This window comes from Eschrichtius robustus, chromosome 10 (genome assembly GCF_028021215.1).
Source record: "Eschrichtius robustus isolate mEscRob2 chromosome 10, mEscRob2.pri, whole genome shotgun sequence".
Lineage (NCBI taxonomy): Eukaryota > Metazoa > Chordata > Mammalia > Artiodactyla > Eschrichtiidae > Eschrichtius > Eschrichtius robustus.
The window spans coordinates 63,158,913-63,182,351 of NC_090833.1; the positions used below are offsets into that span (position 1 = coordinate 63,158,913).

At 38.4% G+C, this 23,439-nt stretch overlaps 1 protein-coding gene across 7 annotated transcripts in view; it reads right to left on the reverse strand.

The window, feature by feature from the left end:
* MPDZ (multiple PDZ domain crumbs cell polarity complex component) overlaps nucleotides 1-23,439 on the reverse strand; it is a 172,666-nt gene that overhangs the window by 136,900 nt on the left and 12,327 nt on the right. For all 7 annotated transcript variants that reach the window (XM_068553691.1, XM_068553686.1, XM_068553692.1 and 4 more), the window contains exon 2: nucleotides 2,271-2,344. In XM_068553691.1, coding sequence (XP_068409792.1) covers nucleotides 2,271-2,286 — 16 coding nt within the window. In that variant the 5' untranslated portion in view covers nucleotides 2,287-2,344. The remainder of the gene's footprint in view (nucleotides 1-2,270; nucleotides 2,345-23,439) is intronic.

Consider the following 23,439-nt stretch of genomic DNA (forward strand, 5'->3'; position numbering starts at 1 on the left):
AAAAAACTTATATGTAAGAAAAATTAGAAGTATAACTAATAAGTGGAGGTGAATAATGTTACTGATGAGTTATAACATCCAAAATATGACAATTTCATATATTAAGGGGCAAAGCATTGTATATTTGTGAATTTACTTGAAAATACATCACAATAATGCATATCCCTTCAAAAACACAATTTTTTAGTATTTTAAATGTCTTACCCCCGAAGTAAGATATTTATTTGCCAAAGTAAACATCTTGAATTAGCATATCCTTAATAATCCTAGCATCTTGCAAGCATGCTTCTACCAGATAGTTTCTACCACATATAATAGTTAAAAATATCTCCCCAAACCCTACTCTCGCTCTCTTTCTCTCCCTTACTTGTAAGTGAAGCCACATTAGTTTTTAAAAAAAATGGAGACTGCTCAGATATATGTCCTAACAGATTCATGATGGTAACAAGTGTCTCTATTAAAATGCATTTGCCACATCACAGTAATCGAAAAGAGTGAGAATTATCACCAGAGTCATTTTCGATAGCACCAAATGTAGAAATATGCAGGAATGGGGAAATTAAAACATGAATCAATGTCGACCAGGAGTTCACAAACACAAATTTAAAGAAACAATATTTACTCATTTAGTAAGTCCCCTACACATTAACCTTCAAGTTGCGAACTTTCAAAGATGCGAACGTGCATCTGGTTCCAGCAAGGAACCAGAACCTGTGCCATCGACGTCAGGCGTGAGTGAAATTGCAGCTTGCCCTCCATCTCCTATTGCTGACGATCCTTCAGCTCTACCATCTCCCACCTCCTCTCCCTCCTCCAGTCAGTGACTCTTCTTGCCTGTTCACTCGATGCCAGCCCTTGTATGCCAGCTGTTGTACTGTACTACTGTCCTTTTCAAGGTACTATAATGTAAGATTAAAAATGTTTTATTTTCTGTGTTTGCTTGTTTTTTACGTATTATAAACCTATTACAGTACAGTACTATATAGCCGATTGTGTTAGTTGGGTACCTAGGCTAACTTTGTTGGACTTACAAACAAATTGGATTTACGAACCTGCTCTCATAACGGAACTCGTCCGTATGTAGGGGACTTAACTGTATGCAGAATTTAAAAGCAAATAATAGTAAAGATATGCATGAGAATTTTATTCGGGGTCATATTTCCCATGGTATCTCAGAATACAAATCTAGCATTAATTCCCATGTCAATTCTTGAAAAGTATACAACTCAGTAATAACTTACAGAATGAAGATTATAAGGTAATGGTTTATATAATTCTGTATTTCCCCTTTGCTGTCCACTTTCTTACGAGGAACTTTCCTATGTGGACTGGTAGTCTTTATGATTTGTGACTTTAGTATAAAATAGGTGATGCAGAAAATGTACACCCATGCATTCTTACTACGGGCATAGCACCAGGAACAAGAATCAAAGTAATGATCCCCATGATCACAAAAACAGCTCCTTCTCCTTTCCTGCCACCCACTCTCCCCACCCTTCCCTCAAAACCTGCAGGTGTCAGACCACCAGCCGTGATCATCAAGGCACCAAAGTGAAATCCAGATACCTTCCAATAATCACACCCAAAGAGCTCCCTGGAAAAGGTGAGGACTGCAGTGCCAGACGAGGGACGATGAGGGACTGGGTGTACCATACCTGATATACCTGAAGCTAGTTCTATAAACTAGCTTCTCTAAAACTAAAGAGAGCAGTGTGAAAAAAAGATTAACACATAGTCTAGAGAATTTGGATATTTCAACCTAAATTATCTCATGTAGAAATTAAACTGCCTTAAATTGTCACTCGAGTTTGTCAACCTAAGTGTTTGTTACTGTTTTTTTACCAACTTAAAAGCAAAGCTCAGTAGTATTTCACCTGCCAAGAATAAATTAAAAATAAGACACGGGCAATGATCTTTCAGTATTAAAAAAATTGTTAAAACTTTTGGTGCTATCCAGAAACAAACATTAACCAGAACTGGTCTCATAAATCAGAATTGGGTTTACATTAAGTTTTATTAAAACCCATAATTGGTAGAACATTTCATATGCTCTCAACTTTTGCTTATAAATGATGTGTTTTTGATAACACTTCATATGAAATCATCCAAATATAGAAACACACTACCCTAGTACAATGCTAGTGGAAAAAAAAATTTTAACTAAGTTACTATAGACAGAATCCAGATATGTAGAACACACCATATTTCAAAGATCCCAATGGAAGGAGTTTCAATTACTATCAAAATGGTCAGGAAGAAATAGGTCTTACCTATAGTTTCTAACATTTTTCCCAAGTTCAGTGTCCTTCTCTACAATGATTATGAACAGCAACTACAAGGAACTCTAGGGAGAAAAGAAAATGGAATGGTTATGTTTTACAACTTTAAAATTATATTCTAAAACCAAATACTCTAAAAAGCACTTGATACTACTATGATTCCTTTGACCATTAAAATCTTGTTGAGGTAACTTAAGATAGTTTTCTTTATAGGCAAAAAAAGTAATCATTTTAGGATTTATTCAAAATTATATTTGCAGATAATAGTTGTATAATAAGGTAAAAGGCATAAAATCTGTTTTAAATAAGATAGTAGAAGTATCCAAAATATTTCCTTAAGAGCTTCTCAACACAGACCACTATAACCTTGGATTCACTTACAGATCCTTACCCATAGAGGAAGGCATTTACTTGGTTCCACATGAGAAATTTCATAGGCAAAAAAAAAAATAAAATGTAAAAAATAGAATATATGATCCTGCCTTTGAATGCTCAGTCTTAACTGGGAAGATGATTCAGACACACCAATTAAGAAATGAATTGTGACACTCGGGCAGTAAGTGAATCAATGCAAGATAACACATTAAATCACAGACGAAAAACTGAATAAAAGAGAGCACAACGTTAAAAAGATTTTTAGAGTTTTCAAAATACCCTCCTGTCAATAATCTCTCTTATTCCCACTCAAAAAAATCTTCTCAACTCCTTCAACCCACACAGATTTCATCTTTCTCTGATAATACTCATCTAGGCTATTTAAAGTACCAGATACAGATCTCCGCTGACAATATCCACACCACTAACCCATCTTTAACCTTTGCTGCCCAGCAGTTTTGCCCAACTGATTCCAAGTTACATCTATCCTTTACCTTGCGGAAAACCCTGAGTCATTAGGAAGTCAGTGGGTCATTTCTTCAATGCAGAAAAGGAATCCACAACCAGACATCCTCACTTTTCATCTGGAAGATGAGACAGTGGATTTCTCTGAGAAGGGACAAGTTGCCCCCTGTAATCTCTTTAAGAGAGAATGCATTTGGGAAAAAAGGAAGACTGTGACGTACACAAGCAGATGCACAGACCATCAATGCCTGCAGTCAGCTCTGTGTAATAACTGAGAACATTACTTATTGACTTTCCTTAACCCAGTTTAGAATATAACGATTTAAAATAACTCCATTTCAAATAGTCAAACAGCTCAACTACTGGCACTTGTTTTAGAAAGTGCCCTGGTGTCAAGAAAAGAGGGCACTAACCTGGATTGAAACCTCAAGAGTGGTGCGGCCTTGAGCAAGGGGCCTATCATCTGAACCTTAGTTTCCCAGAAAACACACTTACTCTTTGGGTATGTAATGATAAATGAGATTAAAAATATATATATACCAATTTCCAGCTCAGTGCAAAACTCCTAATTCTAAAATATATATTTAGAATTAATGCTGAGCCCATGTATTGAATAGATTAGCATTCCAATGCCAGGCCTTGCATAGTTTCATGGGGCAAAATATAGGGAGATCTTTAAAATAGTTATATTTTGTATTCTTATTTACAAGGAGAATATAATAGTCCTTCATAAAATAGAATATTATTAGGTCCCCTCTCAAAAAATTATTAACTTTTGACAAAAAAATAAAAGGAAAGATACCCCAACAGAAGGAAGCCCAGGTCTACAAAGGTGTATTTAATGCAACCGCCCAAGAGGAGGCATGACAGCAGTGAAAGGGCATGGACAAGGGAGTCTGATGACCTGAGTTAAAATTTCAGCTTGACCATTTACTAGCTATACACCCTTGTTAACTCACCCATCTATCTCTTCTGAACTTGGAAATCTCTAATTACAAGTGATTGGTATTCATAAAGTTTTGAAAGGGTAAAATTATATGCATGGGTGCTTGGTATACACAATAAAATTTAGTTTTATCCTCTTTCCCCTATGAAAAACTAACTCAGAAAGATAAACAGTATTCATGACTTGGCGAGGGAGGGGGATAGGCCTATGGATTTAGAGGCCCACTGATTTATGAGGATTCTGCAGAGAAAGCACAGAGTAAGCAGTTCCCAATTGAGAAAAACACTGGCGTCCAAAAGTTCACCTACAAGTCAGGTCTGTGGAAGCGGAATTACTTTTTTTTTTCCAGAGAAACCCTCACCATTAAAGGTTTTTTTTTTAAAAAAAAAAGCTCAATTCAGCTGCAAGTCATTGACATTAGTTTCCAGATGAGAGCTCCATTCCTCTGGATTTCAGTATTAAAAAATTAGTTTCACAGTTTGTCTTCTCTACTCTGATGTCCCTCAAATAAACAGATAACTATTCTGATTTCACCAGGACAGAGACAAGAAGTCGAAAAAAATGTTCCTTTCTATGCCCTATACTCCAATGGCAAGTATTCAGTTTTTAAGTGTAAAACTCATTTGTAATCACAGAATTTTTGAGATTAGAGAGACGGCATCCACTCCCATCAAACTGCAGACATGAATTCTCTTCCTCACCCTTTCACCGCCCCACCAACACCCTTCCCTCTTTACCCATCTCAACATTGTATGAAAATAGAACGGTACCTGGAGGATAACAGTGGGTCATGGCCAATGGATAAGACATAAAGAAGGCTCAATACATTTCAGAAGAATGCCAAGTTCTCTGGGTTTTTCTGGGCAATTCATGCCAGCAGTGATGAATCAGAGGGGCAGTAAAGAGGCGAAGTAAGATGTGGGTACAAGAACAAAGAGATGGACACGAATGCTGGGGCAGAAGCAGTGGTAATAACGGCATAACGGCAACCACACAGCACCTATTACATTCAGATCCGGGCACTGTTCAAAGCATGTTACCAAATTAAGTCCTTTAATCCTTACACAATCTACTCACTGTACAAATGTGGAAACCGAGGAACAGAAACGTTCAGTAACTTGCCCCACTGGTAAGTGATAAAGCTAAGATCTGAACCCAGGCAGTTTGGTTCCAGAGTCAATTAATTTAGCTTCTACGATATACTGCCCCTTGATAAGAAGAAGACTCACCTTACCATTCTCTTTCCTCTATCCAAGTTCAACATTGTGTAGACCTTGCTCTACACAGGAGAAGCTAAAATAAGAAATGGGGGCCCGAAGTGAATGAAGTCTGAAAGGGACTGGTTCAGACAATTTAACATAGCCCACAATCCACACAAAGGTATGAACAAGTCAGAGTTAAGGATTTTAGACACTATGGGTAGGTACATCAAAGAAAGATCAGTAATATTCCCCATTTATATAATGACCATATATGTTTAAACAAATCACTTCTGAAATTCAAGATTTTAAGAAAAATCCCCAAGAAAAAATAAGCCTCTTTATATTAATATTCAAAGTACCTTTAAAAATATGGCTATTATATGTCAAAGTACTAAATCCCTCAACACAATGAGAATAAGAATATTCAAATAGTATAGAAAATACTAGCTTCTATACAGTAGCCCCTCTAGCTACTGTTTATATACTCTGCTTATAGCCATATCACTATTTAGCTATAAATGAGCCTGTCTATTTCAGTAGCCATAGCACTCAGAACTACAGGACATACCAATAATGCATCAATGAATTTAGTGCCTATGAAGCACTACAGTGCTAGGCAAGTGCTGTTTCCATACATTACATCATGGGAGCTGGGGCCCCAACCATCTTGCTCTCCACAATATCCTCCACTGCCTGGCACATTATTCTCTCCATTTTCCAGATAAGTAACAGAGGAAAGGAAGAGGCTGAGGTCTTACTCAGAGTCACAGAGCTAGTAAGCCAGAAATCTTAGATTTGAATCCAACTCTGTTTGATTCAAAGCCCCCACTTACTCAATCACACTATCCCTTATTTTCCATATTGTTATAGGAAAAAAGAATGTGCAGGGCAATGTATAACACTGTTAGCATTTGTAAAAAAGAAGAGGAGGGAAAACATTTGTATAAGTCAAATTAATATGTGCATGTTTATGAAAGCATAGACTATTCCTACAAGCTTTCCAAAGGCACTAATGGTGGGATGTAGAGAGCTGGAGGACATTAGGAGAAACTTATTTTGACCTGCACTTCTTCTGAGTTTGAAAAATTTTGTGTCAATATAAGGTGGCCAGATTTAGCAAATTAAAAATACAGGATACCTGATTTAATCTGAAATTCAGATAAATGAATAAATTTTTAGTATAAGTATATCCCATGCAATACTTAGGATACAGTCATACTAAACACTAAATTGTTGATTATCTGAAATTCAAATTTAGCCAGGCATCCATTATTTTATCGGGCAAGCCTACTTATGTACATATTGTCTTAGAAAAAAAGCAAATTTTTAAAATCATTTTTAATTTAAGGACTTTATGCTTCCTGCAGAACTTTAATATAATGACAGAGTTGCCAAATCCTTTATAAATCTCTAACCATTTTAGCTGTGACCATATGATTCTCCAACAACTGGTTGATAACACTAGTTTCAGTCGAGGACAAAAATAAGACAGCTTCTTTCGTTTCTTTTAGAAACAGAAACTGATTAATTAACAAATCATTTTACTTTTCAACAAGTTGTACTGCTATATGTAGGCACAGCTTTTGTGTAGTAGAGAATCAGTGCCTGAAACATAAAACAAATCATTCTGCCCAACACAGATTATATGGCAACTAACAAGTGAAAATATGTCTTACGCTAAAAATAACTCTACTAAGAGAAACTGCCACAAATGCATACAATTTTCCAATTATCTTAAACAATTCTGACTGTAAAAGGAGTACACCATTAAAAGAGCTTGCTGCAATGGTTTGTGGCTTGTCAAAGTCACTTAGCGTCTGTTAATGCATTTAAATTTAGCATTTGTCTCATTCTTAGCTGCCTCAGCACTACCTGAAGTTAGCAGACAAGTACAAGGCTGTAGTCATCTGCAGGTAGTTTGTCATAAAGTCAATTGGCCATGACAGGAAAACTTACACTTGCAGTCATAATTCATATTCTAGGGTAACGTTACTGAACTACTGTTACAGGAGCACAGAAACATCCAACTACCCACAACGTCATGCAATCATCCAACAGAAAACAGTCAGCTCTTCTTAGCATCTGTTCTTTAGAACTTCTCCCTCATTTTTACAGGCTTGATCAAAAAAGCATTTGTGAACAAAACCTTGCTTTCAAGTTGACATTTATGAATCTCTCTGAATTCCTTCAGTAGAATTTATTAATTCTTTTTTGCTCCCCCAAATCGAAGAAAATCAAGTTTCAAGGAACCTTGCTTTTACAGCATAAGGCAAATACTGATTGATGGTCTTGTCCTTCCTTTATAAAATGGAAAGATAAATTACCTGTCCAAAATGAATATGCTGAGGGGGCCACAGGGTTAGAAAAGAACTCAAATTCTGTTGTTTATTGATTCAGCAACTCACAGGGCTCCTACATGATGAACATGTTGTTAGGTGAGAGAATTAGAGGAATGAGGACACAGTCTGGGAACTCACGGGCCAAATGAATGGAAGAAAAAATAAGTAAACAGACACTTAAAATATAAGAAGACAAGAGAGGGATGCCATCAAACCCAAACTGAAGAGAAAGGGAAAGCTTCCCGGAGGCAGAGACCCCTGCATAGAATTCTAAAGAACAGGTGGGAGTTAGGGCAGAACGGGAGATAGAAGAGCTCCCCACATAGAGGCAAGAGTACCTAGCACCTTTCTGAGCATTGCAAGTAGTTACTTATGCCTGGACCAGGCCTGAAGGAGAAGGAAAGACAGAGGTGATGAGGCTAGAGATGTGGGTACAGGCTAAATCACTGAGGGCCCTGCACGCCATTCTTGAAGAGTTTAGATATGTAATACTGAAGTTTGTTTCGGTACAGTGAGTGACACAATCAAACTTTGTTTTAGAAAGATAACTCTGGTGATAGTGTGGAACACCTATAAAAGGGGGAAAAAAGACTGGAAACAAGAAGGTCAGGTAAGAGGCATTTTCAAAAATAGAGATGAAAGTGAAAAATAAATGAAAATGGGAGACAGATTTGAGGAATTAAGAGCTGTAAGCAACAGGACCTGGTAAAGTGGAGGTAAGGCAGATGAGTCTAGGATGAATCCCAGCTTTCCTGCTTGAGTTATTGATCAGATGGTAATACTAACCACTGAATAGAGAATATTGAAAAAAAAAAAATAGCAGGTCAGTGGTATGACTGTTCTAGAAATAAAGCACTATAGTGATCAAGAGTTTAAAAGGCTGGGTTATACAGTACCTCATAACACTGCGATGGACTGAACTGTATGCCTCCAAAATTCATATGCTGAAGCTGAAACCCTCAATGCGATTGTATTTGGAGATAGCACTTTTAGGAAGTAATTAAGGTTAAATGGGATCATAAGAGTGGGGTCCTAAACCAAGAGGACTGATGGCCTTATAAGAAGAGAAAGATATCTATCTCCCTCTCTCCCTCCTTCCCCCACTCTTACCCTCCTTCCCCCTCACCACATGCAAGCACCAAAGAAAAGCCATGTTTTTTCTTTGGAAGGACACAGTGAGAAGGTGGCCATCCACAAACCAGGAAGAGAGCTCTCACCAGAAACCAAACCCTGCCAGACCTTGAGGTTGGACTTCCAGCCTTCAGAACAGTGGGGAAATAAATTTCTGTTAAGCCACCCAGTCTATGGCATTATTTACAGCAGCCTGAACTAACTAATACAGATTTGAATCTTCCCACAGCCCCTGCTCCAAGGAATGTGCCATTACACACTATGATATGCCCCTTTCCTTCAACCATAACCAGGGGAACAAGGGGTGGGCCCCTCACCCAAGGGAAGACAATCTAAGTGCTGACCTAAAGGGCAGAATTGGGGTACAGTCTCTCTCTTGGGAACTAGAGAGAATAAACCGATTAGCGGTGGAGCTAGAGTGGAAAAGATACAAGGAGCATGAGTAAAGAATGAAGAGGCTAAGATGGGGCACATGCAAGCTTGAGTTAAGAGAGACCAAAACAAATAGAGACATGGATAAAGACAGAAGAACACAGCTGACATTAGGAGAGAGGCAGGTACTCCTTGGGAGACCCAACACAGCCAGTGAGAGGGAAACAGTAATTGGCCCCTAAGATGCAGAGTCTCACTGACATCCATTCTTACAGTGCACTCCATTTTGCCAGAGGTAATTAGTATGAGTCTCTGTTTGTTCCATTCAAACACACCTAACTATTACAGGCTGCTTTGGTATAACATCATACTATCACATCCCAAACAAACCAATATCCTGCTTAAGAAGTACCCTTCCTCCTTTAACTAATTCATGTGGATTCTCTACTTCTAATAAAGATTTGAAGGAGCTTACAAGCAAAGATAACTTTAATAGGACCACTGAGATAATTAAGATTTTACAGGGGAGATAGTTACATCAGAAAAGCAAAGCATAAGGAACTGCTACTATGGTGGGTGAATAAAATACTACATTCAGTTTTGATCAGAGCCTGAGAAAAGCCATCAGGTTTCAATCAAACAAATCATAAATCCATTGTTGAAAAAGGAATGTGAGATCCGACTGACAAGGTTTCATTCTATAAATGAAACCATAGTAACTGTGGAAAACATTTACAAATAATGCAAATATTTCTGGCTAAAATATTCCAGTCAAAGAAGAATAGAAATACTTTCACTTCAAACTCCACTAGAAAAATAAGCCAAATATGCATGTTAAAAATTGAAAGTAACACTTAAAAAAACAGAAATGGAATCTATAATTTATAAACCAGGAGAAAAAAGATGGAACAAAGAATACTAAGCAATCTAAAAGAGGCTGGGAACAGAGAAGAAAAGAAAAAAGATAAAAGCATAGTAAACAAAAAACACAAAACAAGAGGACTGAAATAAATTCAGATATCCATATTCCCAACAAATATAAATGGGTTAGACTCACTTACTAAAGAACAGACTCACAATCCATATCTCAAAAATGAAAATGGGGCTTCTGTGGTGGCGCAGTCGTTGAGAATCTGCCTGCCAATGCAGGGGACACGGGTTCGAGCCCTGGTCCGGGAAGATCCCACATGCCGCGGAGCAACTGGGCCCATGAGCCACAATTACTGAGCCTGCGCGTCTGGAGCCTGTGCTCCGCAACAAGAGAGGCCGCGATAGTGAGAGGCCCGCGCACCGCGATGAAGAGTGGCCCCCGCTTGCCGCAACTAGAGAAAGCCCTCGCACAGAAACGAAGACCCAACACAGCCAAAAATAAATAAATAAATAATTTTTTTTAAAAAAATGAAAATGAAAGTTGCAGAATACAGTTTGATGTCGCTTAACCTATAATTTTTACAGAATATAAAATAATAATATATGCTACATATAAATAGGTATATATGTGCTTTCATCATTTCAACAATGAATTAAAAAGTCATTCTAAAATTACAGTTATGATTACTTTTAGGGGTGGACAGATGGAAGTAGTAGCTTTAGATCAGAGAGAAGTCAAAAGGGGACTTTAGCTTTCTCTATATTTTTAAGGAAACTATACTTTTAGAATGTTTAAACTTATATATGTAAAAAGTAATTGGGTTGAAATATTTATGGATAAAATGGTGAAATGTCTGGGATTTGCTTCCAAAAAATGAAAGAGGACAGAAGAAATAAGACTGGCCATGAACCTGTGGCTGTTAAAACTGAATGATGGATACATGAGGATTCACTGTAATATACACAGTGCAAAATGTACATTTTAAGTTTTTCATAATAACAATTAGAAAAATAAGAGAGTGTCAGTAAACATATGAAAATGTTAATACCTAATTTTGGAGGATAGGACTAGAGCTGGTTATTTCCTTCTTTATTCACAATTTCTCAAATTCTCCCTAGCATCTTTCCTCAACAAAAAAAGATTTCACTTCAAACTACTAAATTACTTGGAAAAAATTTTGTACCATTGGTAAATGCTACCAGAAAGATAATTTCTTCAGGCTAGATTACTTATACTCCAACAAAATGAAAGGAAATATTATGAAAAGACTTTTCCAAAAATTAGTATCGTATAAGGAATTTTAATTTTTACCATTAAAAACAAAGCTTATTCTGATTTTCTCATGGCTACTCTGCTTCTAGTTTTACCAAGCCCTTTTAGATAACAGCCTCAGAAGCAGATCTTATGGCCCGGGATTAGCCAATTCCATGTGACAGAGCTAGCAGCAGGCAAGAAGTGATGAATGACTACTGCTGTTCTAGTTTTGAACATATACACAGTGCAAACCAAAATCCCCTCCTTTGGAAATTGATGGGTGAACCCAAGAGAGTACATAAATATAAATCTGCTTCGGTTGAAAGAAAACTTATCTTTCATGCATATGCAAATGATGATTCAATATTATGAACAGTCATATAATATATCTAAGCTAATACTATAATATGGGCAAGTGGCATATTAATCCACAATTATGTGGACATACATAAATTACAATCATTACTTTGACTAAGAATCCACATACTCTATACAAATTTTGGTGAAAATAATATCAACTTATTCCTTTTCCTAGGAATTTCCTAATAGGGAGGAAAAAAACCTATTGAAAAGGAAAATATATATAATTTAGATATTAGGATATTTTATTACTTCTAGATACACTTACACGACAATGTGTTTATACTAACAAACATGGTCATTGGCTATATTTTGGTTTTGAAAGCTACTTCCTTTTATTTTTAAGATTGTTGGATTGAGGTGAAGGGCTAACTGTCCTTTCAAATAGTATAACATGTTCTATCCTTAGCTGCAGATTCCCTAAAAGCACAAAGATACTAACTTTAAAAGGACATTTCACCAGATTAATATCCACTTCCAGAATTATACACTTATATTTTGTGATGCTTTTGAGTCAAATTCCCTTATTAACTGCTCACACCTAAAGATGAAGTCAATTTTATGGTTGAAAGGAGCCTCAAAAAACATGTAGGTCACATACAAGCTCAAGTTTGCTGAGGTTTGGTTCTATAACAAACCAGTGGTGTGCCAGGCTGCTATATATTACTCAACTGACTATTTGAAAGGCTGAGCTTTTTTTTTTTAAATATACTAGACAAACCAATTCCATTTATATTCCACTGTATTATATTTATTTCCTTCCTCCTCCACCATCATCCATATTTTTTTAAAAGAACAACCAAACACACACACACATTTTCTCTCTCTCGCTCGCGCGCTCTCTCTCTCTCTTTCTCTCTCTGTCTCTCTCTCTCTCCTAGAGAACTAGAGATTCCAATACCTTCTCTCTGGGCACCCATTTTTACATATTTTCCATCCGTAATGTTCTCTCTTAGTACATTCCTACAGGACAGGGACCCTCTCCCCAAATCAACTCACACCAAATACGGTGACTCAGAAAAAAGATTTAGATGCTTCTGAGAATGAAGATTTAGCCTCTCTGTTCTCTCCCTAGCCAAACTCAGAGGCATTTACATTGTTGGGCAGTTTGCCCGTTTGCTACCACATTTTCAGTGCTACGAGCCAAGATGCAACAGGCTGCACACGTTTGTTGGACAGAAACAGGCAGGGGGATTCCTCCAATGGCTGCCCTGCAGGCGAGCAACATGGGGCAGACATCAGACTCCAGAGGCAGCTAGGCGCACATAAAGCACTCACTCCAGCCACATAATTGTCTTGGGGGAAACCAAAACTGGGCAGGAGGATTAACTCTGTGCCACAGAATTCTCAGGTGTTATTCCTACAGTTGGCAACCAATTCTCCAGAGAAATTACTTCATGCCTCTGCCTCCTGCCTTTTTGCCTGCCTGGAATGAGGCAATTCTCCAGTGGATCGGGCCAACAGTGTCCTCGGTGTTTAGAAAAAGCATGAATACTCAAAGCGTCCCCATGGGACCCTGAAACATGGCCTGCAGCTGCTCTGTGTTAGGACTGATCAACTGCAGGAGGAGGTAACAGATCTCTTGTCATTCCTGGCTGCCCTCTCAAGGATGATGAGTTTGTGAGATCTCAATGACCATACTGGTGCAGAACAAAACAATACGTGGCTTTGTCAGTTGTGACTCAATGATTCCTTAGGGTAAAGCCCTAAAGAACAGTGCAGAGAGACAACCTTTCCAATACAGATAAAACTGTGGAACTCAGAGATGGGAGGTGACAAGAATATTACAACCACGCTGCTTCAACTTACCTCCCCACCCAATTAATCCATGCTCTTTACCAAAGGTCATTTCTAGGGCTTTTCCCCCTAACTTTTAAAATAACTCTACTTTCACCATTTCCAAATTGCTTCTCCTGTTCTGGAATCTTTTCTACAAAAATAATGAAGCATCGTCTATCACATGGCCTACCTACTTAGCTATCTTTGAGCTCTAAGTACTATACATAATTAGATATTTTTATCTTTCCCCATCAATCAGTGCCTCCTAAATTCAGTTTGTGGCTTTCCTGATTTCCCTTTGCTGAACTTGGATGGGAACAAAGATAAAGTTTACAAACTTTACTCGGAAAAGGGCAGCCTCAAATTTCTAATAGGAAATCCTCTGGGGAGAAAACAACATACTGTAGTGATATTTAACGTGGCTGTTTTCCTCTCCTGGACTATGCCTGTGGTGACTAGAGGTCTGCATTCCCTGTTGGTTTAGTTCCAACTCTTTGCACAGAGGAGAACCAGGCATATACGAGAAGAGCTTGTGAAAGATCATGCTCTCTTTCTCTGAGTCCATTCTTTGTAATAATTTTCATGAAAAAATTTAGAGCCCTTAAGTTTAGCTGGCAGAAGAAATCAAAGCATTTTTCGCAATTACTAACTCTTAATAATTTCAAATATCTTATTTGAAGACATCAGAAAATTTTGTGAGTTTTCCCTCTTTCCAAAACAACTTGCTAACACATTTTACAGATATGGAAGTAGAAGGTCAAAGAGACTACTAACTTCCCCAATGTCACATAACTCAGATCTTTTATTAAAGAATTGTATTTCTATATCCATTATTATGTGAGGGTACTGAAAAGTCTAGCTAATAAAACATCAACAATTATCTTAAAGTTTCAGCCAAAAATAATCTTAATTTAGCTACAAGAGGATTTGGGGGCAGAGAAGAAGGGAGAAAATAATAAACTTAAAAATCTTACTCCATCAGAATGGGTGTCTATGCTAACTTAATTCCCTCAACAATAAAATGTTTAATTTTCCATGTCATTTTGCTGATTTAAAGGAAAAAAGCAACTTTATTCCTCAGATACAAATTCACCACCAAATACTCCCTTCAAGAACCAAAGGTTTCCAAATATATGTTCACCACTAGAGTATCTAAAATGTAGGCTTGGTTGTAATCCACAAACTAAAGCAATAATTTGTCATTTAAGACTTTTAAAACATGCTATTCAATGACAACTAATAATAAAACTGCATATAAGAATTGGTTGCTATTACATCTACTATAATAATAACTCTTCCAGAGAATAAAATAGTCCATAAGTGAGTTTTTTAGACAATGAACCAGCATTATTTTTACTGTCTGAAATGAAACCACTTATGAAATGGCTTTCATATATCCGTCTTCTTAAACAGAGTATATGTGCTTCACAAACATACACCCATTTTCAAGTAAGAAACCTGAGGCTCAGAAAGATGAAAGTGTTTTCTCCTACATTCACGAAGCTTGTAAGTAAGAGTGCTAACATTAAAAGCCAATCCCATTCATCAAAGCCAAGTCCTTTCTACCAAATCATAGCTCTGTGCTCTAATACTACTACTACAGGAAAGAAAATAGCTATTTACCTTCAGATGAAGTAGCCTCAGGCAGAGCTTTCAGAGTTCCCAAGCTGTTTTATAAAGCTCTCTTGAAAAAACACTCTACCATTTTACTAGCTGTGAGATCCTGGGCAAGTCACTTAACTTCTCAGAGCTGCTGCTGTAAAGTGATGTTAACAATAACATATGCAAAGTGCCTGGAAGTAACAGGCATATAAAAGCTGCTGCTATTTATTATTTTTGTCTTCTAGTGTCTGCTGTTTCCAATTTGCTATGTAACTCCTTAACATGAGTGAAAATTGATCATTTCTGAACTGGGACTTGCAAACTGAACCATGTCTTACCTATGCAGTAAACAAAGCACATGGCTTTAGGATAGCTCTCCCATTGCTGAAAACTATCCGTACTTTTTGTACTATTGAGGATCCCCCTCTAAAGTACTTCAAGGAAGTAGAAATGAACCCAAAGAAACTGTAATCCAAAATTCAGCTTAGTCAAAGAACTGACACTTAAAAGTATTAAGTTATCAACCAGAGAAGACAGAGGGAGAGGGAATAGGTTTGGTTTCTGGCAGGACACAGATAAACAAACGGGAGGAAAGAAATAATGAGGTGAGGAAGCTGAAAGGGAGAACAGACAGAAAGCTGGAGGGCAGCAAAGCGATTTAGAAAACCCTGAGAAAATTCCTTAGCACTCACAAGGCCAAGAGGCGGCAGGGGCTACTAAGGTCACAGATGCCCAGAAGAAGGGAATCATTTCCCCTGCCAAAGTGAAATCTGATCTCAAAGGAAAATCTCGAGCTCTATCTTCTCTCACCCGCAAACTAGCAAACACAGTAAAGCTCAGTACATCTGAGTTACTGTCTTTGTGACTCGGCTGTCAGAATCCCATGAAATAAAAGTATGTGAAAGTGCTTAGAAAATGGGAAGTGATATAGAAGCATTAGGCATTATTTTAACAACAGTATCAGCATCAGAATGGCTGATACTGTTTCTTATCCCTAATTTTAAGAAAATGAACAGCAAAAAATATTATATATATACACAGCACTATGTTAGCAAGTTTTAAGTAAGCGCTTCCATTTCCCTAGGCATAAGGCACAGACAGAGTTAGCATGAAGATACTTGCATGGGACACTTCCATTCTCATACAAATAAATATGCACTTTCACATCTAATTTTGTATTCATAATTCTGCTTTAAGAAAGCCATCCTAAATTCTATAAGCTTTAAGCCCCCCAAATCTGTACTATCTGCCTCTATCACTGAAGCATATTAAAGAGAGGAACCTAGCTTCTGAGCTCTCAATTTAGTAGAAAACAGTAAGTAATGACACTGCAACAAGATGGGCTAAATTCTGGGAGAGTACAAAGGAATCCAATGCTGTCAGAATGAGTCAGAAAAAAATTGGAGATGTGACAGGTGAATTGTCCTGAAAGACATGCAACTTAGGAGAATATGAGGGACAGCCAGGAGAGGGAATGGCATCTCTTACTAACGCAAGGACATCTGCTAAGGCAATGAAACCAGAGAACTTAATGACAATGGTTCTATACTACAGGGCTACCACACTAGACAGAAGAGAGGAAAGCACTGTCCCAAGCACAGCTCCCTGGGACTCCGCCCTGCAAGGAGATAGCAGTGCATTTTAGATACATGGGGCAGGGGTGGCAGGGAAGAGGGGTGTTACTAAAATTTCTTTTCCAGAGAAACAATTCTGGCAATAGGCTAAATAATTCACCAAAAATACAAAGAACTAATGGGACGTCCCTGGTGGTCCAGTGGATAAGACTCTGAACTCCCAGTGCAGGGGGCCCAGGTTCAGTCCCTGGCTGGGGAACTAGATCCCACATGCCACAACTAAGAAGTCCGCATGCTGCAACTAAAACCCAGCACAGACGGAAAAAATATATATATATATTTTAATTCTTAAAAAAAAAAAAGAACTAATAATGGTATAGCCAGATGTTAGGCTGTTAAAACAGCCCAGTCAGGAAATAATGTGAGCCAAGATTAATGCAGTGGCAAGAAAAAAACAAAAAGAGTTGACACAGATACACTCATTAGAGAGAATTAAAATGATCAATGACCACTAGACGTGTGTTGGGGGCAGGCATAACGAGCGAGTGACAGCAACAAAGGTTGACTCTCAATGTTTCTAATCTAGGAAACTAGAAATACTGGAACATCATTGGCTTAAACAACAGAAAGAAAAATGTCATTTAGAGGAAGAGGGCAGAAATGCATTCCTTTTGGACATATTGAGCTTGAAATGTCTCTAGAAAACAGGAAATAATAGAACTTAAGTTCCGTGAGAGCAGGAACTTTGTTGGGGTTTTTTTTGTTTTTTTTTTTTTAATTGTTGTTGGTTCGTTTTTCTCAGTGGGCTGTCACCAGCCCTAGAAACAGTGGCTGGCCCAAAGTAGGCACTCAGTAAATATTTGCTGAAAGAATGAATTGACTACATATGTGAATCTAAGAAGAAAAGAACTAAGAGATGTAAAGTCAGGGAATCACTGGCCCCGCAAGGTGTTGCTGAAGATAAAGAAGATTAATCAGGGAGAAGGTAGAGATTAACAAGAGAAGGGAATTGAGGTTGGAATCCTGGGAAACATGGACAATTAAAAAGTAGAATGTAATGCATAAGAATTATTTTAGGGATAAAAATCAATTAGAAGTAAGGACTCTTCATGCCTTAACACTCTAAACACATACTATACTCACGAAACTGCCACTCTGGCCAACACGCTAGGCCAGGTTACTGTTTATTTAGCTGACCCTAAATAACGCTTATTTGACATCACTTTGATTCCTATACTAACGTAAAAACAAATTATTTATGGAAGATAACCTTAATCAAGTCAAATTAAATATAGGAGAAGATCAAAATATCTTAAACAGACATCAAACAATCACCTGTGGAATAAATTAAAATTTTAGAGAGGACCTTCAAGATGGCAGAGGAGTAAGATGTGGACATCACCTTCCTCCCCACAAATACATCAGAAGTACATCTACATGTGGAACAACTCCTACAGAACACCTACTGAATGCTGGCAGAGACCTCAGACCTCCCAAAAGGCAAGAAACTCCCCACGTACCTGGGTAGGGCAAAAGAAAAAAGAAAAAACACGGACAAAAGAATAGGGACAGGACCTGCACCTTGGGGAGGGAGCTGTGAAGGAGGAAAAGTTTCCACACACTAGAAGCCCCTTCACTGGCGGGGCCAGGGGTGGGGGATGGGGGTGGGTGGGCGGGGGGAAGCTTCGGAGCCACGGAGGAGAGCGCAGCAACAGGGGTGCGGAGGGCAAAGCGGAGAGATTCCCGCACAGAGGATCGGTGCCGACCAGCACTCACCAGCCCGAGAGGCTTGTCTGCTCACCCGTCGGGGCGGGTGGGGGCTGGGAGCTGAGGCTCGGGCTTCGGAGGTTGGATCCCAGGGAGACGACTGGGGTTGGCTGCATGAACAAAGCCTGAAGGGGGCTACTGCGCCACAGCTAGCCGGGAGGGAGTCTGGGAAAAGTCTGGAGCTGCCTAAGAAGCAAAAAACCATTGTTTCGGAGAGGGGATTCCTTCCCTGTGTGCCCACAGAAGACAGAGCACCACCTAAACAAGTTTCAGAGACGGGCGCAAGCTGTGACTATAAGCACGGACACCAGAGACCAGCATGAAACGCTAAGGCTGCTGCTGCAGCCACCAAGAAGCCTGTGTGCAAGCACAGGTCACCATCCACGCCTCCCATCCCGGGAGCCTGTGCAGCCCGCCACTGCCAGGGTCCCGTGATCCAGGGACAACTTCCCAGGGAGAACAAACGGCGTGCCTCAGCCTGTTGCAACGTCACGCCAGCCTCTGCTGCCTCAGGCTCACCGGGCATTCCAATTATAACTACTGTACTGCTCCCTCCCCCCAGCATGAGTTAGCCAGAGCCCCTTAATCACCCGCTCCTTTAACCCCTTCCTGTCTGGGAGAAGAACAGACACCAGAGGGCAATCTACATGCAGAGGCGGGGCCAAATCCAAAGCTGAACCCCGAAGCTGTGCGAACAAAGAAGAGAAAGGGAAATTTCTCCCTGCAGCCTCAGGAGCAGCACAAGTCTCCACAATCAACTTCATGTACCCTGCATCTCTGGAATACCTGAATAGACAACGAATCATCCCAAAACTGAGGCGGTGGACTTTGGGAGCAACTGTAGACTTGGGGTTTGCTTTCTGCGTTTAATTTGTTTCTAGTTTTATGTTTATCTTAGTATAGTTATTAGCGCTTGTTATCATTGGTGGATTTGTTTATTGGTTTGGGTGCTCTATTCTTTTTTATTTATTACTTTTTAATTTTTTTATTTTAATAATTTCTTATTTTATTTTATTTCTTTTTTTAATTTGTTTTTCCTTTCTTTATTTCTCCCTTTTCTTCTGAGCCGTGTGGCTGACAGGGTCTTGGTGCTCCGGCCTAGTGTCAGGCCTGAGCCTCTGAGGTGGAACAGGCGAGTTCAGGACACTGGACCACCAGAGACCTCCTGGCCCCAAGTAATATCAATCGGCCAGACTTCTCCCAGAGATCTCAATCTCAATGCTAAGACCCAGCTCCACCCAACGGCCAGCAAGCTCCACTGCTGGACACCCCATGCCGAACAACTAGCAAGACAGGAACACAACCCCACCCATTAGCAGAGAGGCTGCCTAAAATCATAATAAGGTCACAGACACCCCAAAACACACCAGCGGATGCAGCCCTGCCCACCAGAAAGACAAGATCCAGCCCCACCCACCAGAACACAGGCACCAGTCCTCTCCATTAGGAAGCCTACACAAGCCACTGAATGAACCTGATCCACTGGGGGCAGACACCAAAAACAACAGGAACTATGAACCTGCAGCCTGTGAAAAGGATACCCCAAACACAGTAAGTTAAGCAAAATGAGAAGACAGAGAAATATGCAGCAGATGAAGGAGCAAGGTAGGAACCCAAAAGAACAAACAAATGAAGAGAGAACAGGCAGTCTACCTGAAAGAGAATTCAGAGAAATGATAGTAAAGAGAATCCAAAATCTTTGAAATAGAATGGAGAAAATACAAGAAACATTTAACAAGGACCTAGAAGAACTAAACAGCAAACAAACAATGATGAACAACACAATAAATGAAATTAAAAATTCTCTAGAAGGAATCAATAGCAGAAAAACTGAGGCATAAGAACGGATAAGTGACCTGGAAGAAAAAAGAGTGGAAGTAACTACTGAAGAGCAGAATAAAAAAACAAGAATGAAAAGAATTGAGGACAGTCTCAGAGACCTCTGGGACAACACTAAATGCACCAACATTCGAATTATAAGGGTCCAAGAAGAAGAAGAGAAAAAGAAAGGGACTGAGAAAATATTTGAAGAGATTATAGTTAAAAACTTCCCTAACATGGGAAAGGAAATAGTCATTCAAGTCCAGGAAGCGCAGAGAGTCCCACACAGGGTAAATCCAAGGAGAAACACACCAAGAAACATATTACTCAAACTATCAAAAATTAAATACAAAGAAAAAATATTAAAAGCAGCAAGGGAAAACAACAAATAACATACAAGGGAATCCCCATAAGGTTACCGCTGATCTTTCATCAGAAACTCTGCAAGCCAGAAGGGAGTGGCAGGACATATTTAAAGTGATGAAAGAGAAAAACCTAAAACCAAGATTACTTTATCCAGCAAGGATCTCATTCAGATTCGACAGAGAAATTAAAAACTTTACAGACAAGCAAAAGCTAAGAGAATTCAGCACCACCAAACCAGCTTTACAACAAATGCTAAAGGAACTTCTCTAAGCAGGAAACACAAGAGAAGGAAAAGACCTATAATAACAAACCGAAAACAATTATGAAAATGGTAATAGGAATATACATATCGATAATTACCTTAAATGTAAATGGAATAAATGCTCCCATCAAAAGACACAGACTGGCTGAATGGATACAAAAACAAGACCCACATATATGCTGTCTACAAGAGACCCACTTCAGACCTAGAGACACAAACAGACAGAAAGTGAGGGGATGGAAAATGATATTCCATGCAAATTGCAATCAAAAGAAAGCTGGAGTATCAATTCTCATATCAGACAAAATACACTTTAAAATAAAGAATATTACAGGAGACAAAGAGGGACACAACATAATGATCAAGAGATCAATAAAAGAAGAAGATATAACAATGGTAAATATTTATGCACCCAACATAGGAGCACCTCAATACACAAGGCAAATGCTAACAGACATAACGGGAAATCAACAGTAACACAATAATAGTAGGGGACTTTAACACCTCACTTACACCAGTGGACAAATCATCCAAAATGAAAATAAATAAGAAAACACAAGCTTTAAATGACACATTAGACAAGATGAACTTAATTGATATTTACAGGACATTCCATTCAAAAACAACAGAATACACTTTCTTCTCAAGTGTTCATGGAACATTCTCCAGGATAGATCATATCTTGGGTCACAAATCAAGCCTTGGTAAATTTAAGAAAACTGAAATCATGTCAAGTATCTTTTCTGATCACAATGCTATGAGACTACATAGCAATTACAGGAAAAAAACTGTAAAAAATACAAACACATGGAGGCTAAACAATACGCTACTAAATAACCAACAGATCACTGAGGAAACCAAAAAATACCTAGAAACAAATGACAATGAAAACATGATGACCCAGAACCTATGGGATGCAGCAAAAGCAGTTCTAAGAGGGAAGTTTATAAGCAATAAAATCCTACCTCAAGAAACAAGAAAAATCTCAAAAAACCTAAACTTACACCTAAAGCAATTAGAAAAACAACAAAAAAACCCCAAAGTTAGCAGAATGAAAGAAATCATAAAGATCAGATCAGAAATAAATGAAAAAGAAATGAAAGAAACAACAGCAAAGATCAATAAAACTAAAAGCTGGTTCTTTGAGAAGGTAAATAACATTGATAAACCACTAGCCAGACTCATCAAGAAAAAAAAGGGAGAAGACTCAAATCAACAGAATTAGAAATGAAAAAGGAAAAGTAACAAAATGACACTGCAGAAATACAAAGAATCATGAGAGATTACTACAAGCAACTATATGCCAATAAAATGGACAACCTGGAAGAAATGGACAAATTCTTAGAAAAGTACAACCTTCTGAGACTGAACCAGGAAGAAATAGAAAATATAAACAGACCAATCATAAGCACTGAAATTGAAACTGTGATTAAAAATCTTCCAACAAACAAAAGTCCAGGACCAGAAGGCTTCACCGGCAAATTATATCAAACATTTAGAGAAAAGCTAACACCTATCCTTCTCAAACTCTTCCAAAATATGGCAGAGGAAGGAACACTCCCAAACTCATTCTATGAGGCCACCATCACCCTGATACCAAAACCAGACAAAGATGTCACGAAAAAAGAAAACTACATGCCAATATCACTGATGAACATAGATGCAAAAAATCCGCAACAAAATACTAGCAAACAGAATCCAACAGCACATTAAAAGAATCATACACCATGATCAAGTGGGGTTTATCCCAGGAATGCAAGGATTTTTCAGTATACACAAATCAATCAAGGTGATACACCACATTAACAAACTGAAGGATAAAAACCATATGATAATCTCAATAGATGCAAAAAAAGCTTTCGACAAAATTCAACACGCATTTATGACAGAAACCCTCCAGAAAGTAGGCACAGAGGAAACTTAACATAATAAAGGCCATATATGACAAACGCACAGCCAACATCCTTCTCAATGGTGGAAAACTGAAACCATTTCCACTAAGATCAGGAACAAGACAAGGTTCTCCACTCTCACCACTATTATTCAACATAGTTTTGGAAGTGTTAGCCACAGCAATCAGAGAAGACAAAGCAATAAAAGGAATCCAAATCGGAAAAGAAGAAGTAAAGCTGTCACTGTTTGCAGATGACATGATACTATACATAGAGAATCCTAAAGATGCTACCAGAAAACTACTAGAGTTAATCAATGAATCTGGTAAAGTAGCAGGATACAAAATTAATGCACAGAAATCTCTTGCATTCCTATACACTCATGATAAAAAATCTGAAAAAGAAATTAAGGAAACACGCCCATTTACCACTGCAACAAAAAGAATAAAGTACCTAGGAATAAACCTACCTAAGGAGACAAGAAACTTATACGCAGAAAACTGTAAGACACTGATGAAAGAAATTAAAGATGATACAAACAGATGGAGAGATATACCATGTTCTTGAATTGGAAGACTCAACGTTGTGAAAATGAGTATACCACCCAAAGCAATCTACAGATTCAATGCAATCCTTATCAAACTACCAATGGCATTTTTCACAGAACTAGAACAAAAAATTTCACAGTTTGTATAGAAACACAAAAGACCCCAAATAGCCAAAGCAATCTTGAGAAAGAAAACTGAGCTGGAGGAACCAGGTTCCCTGACTTCAGACTATAC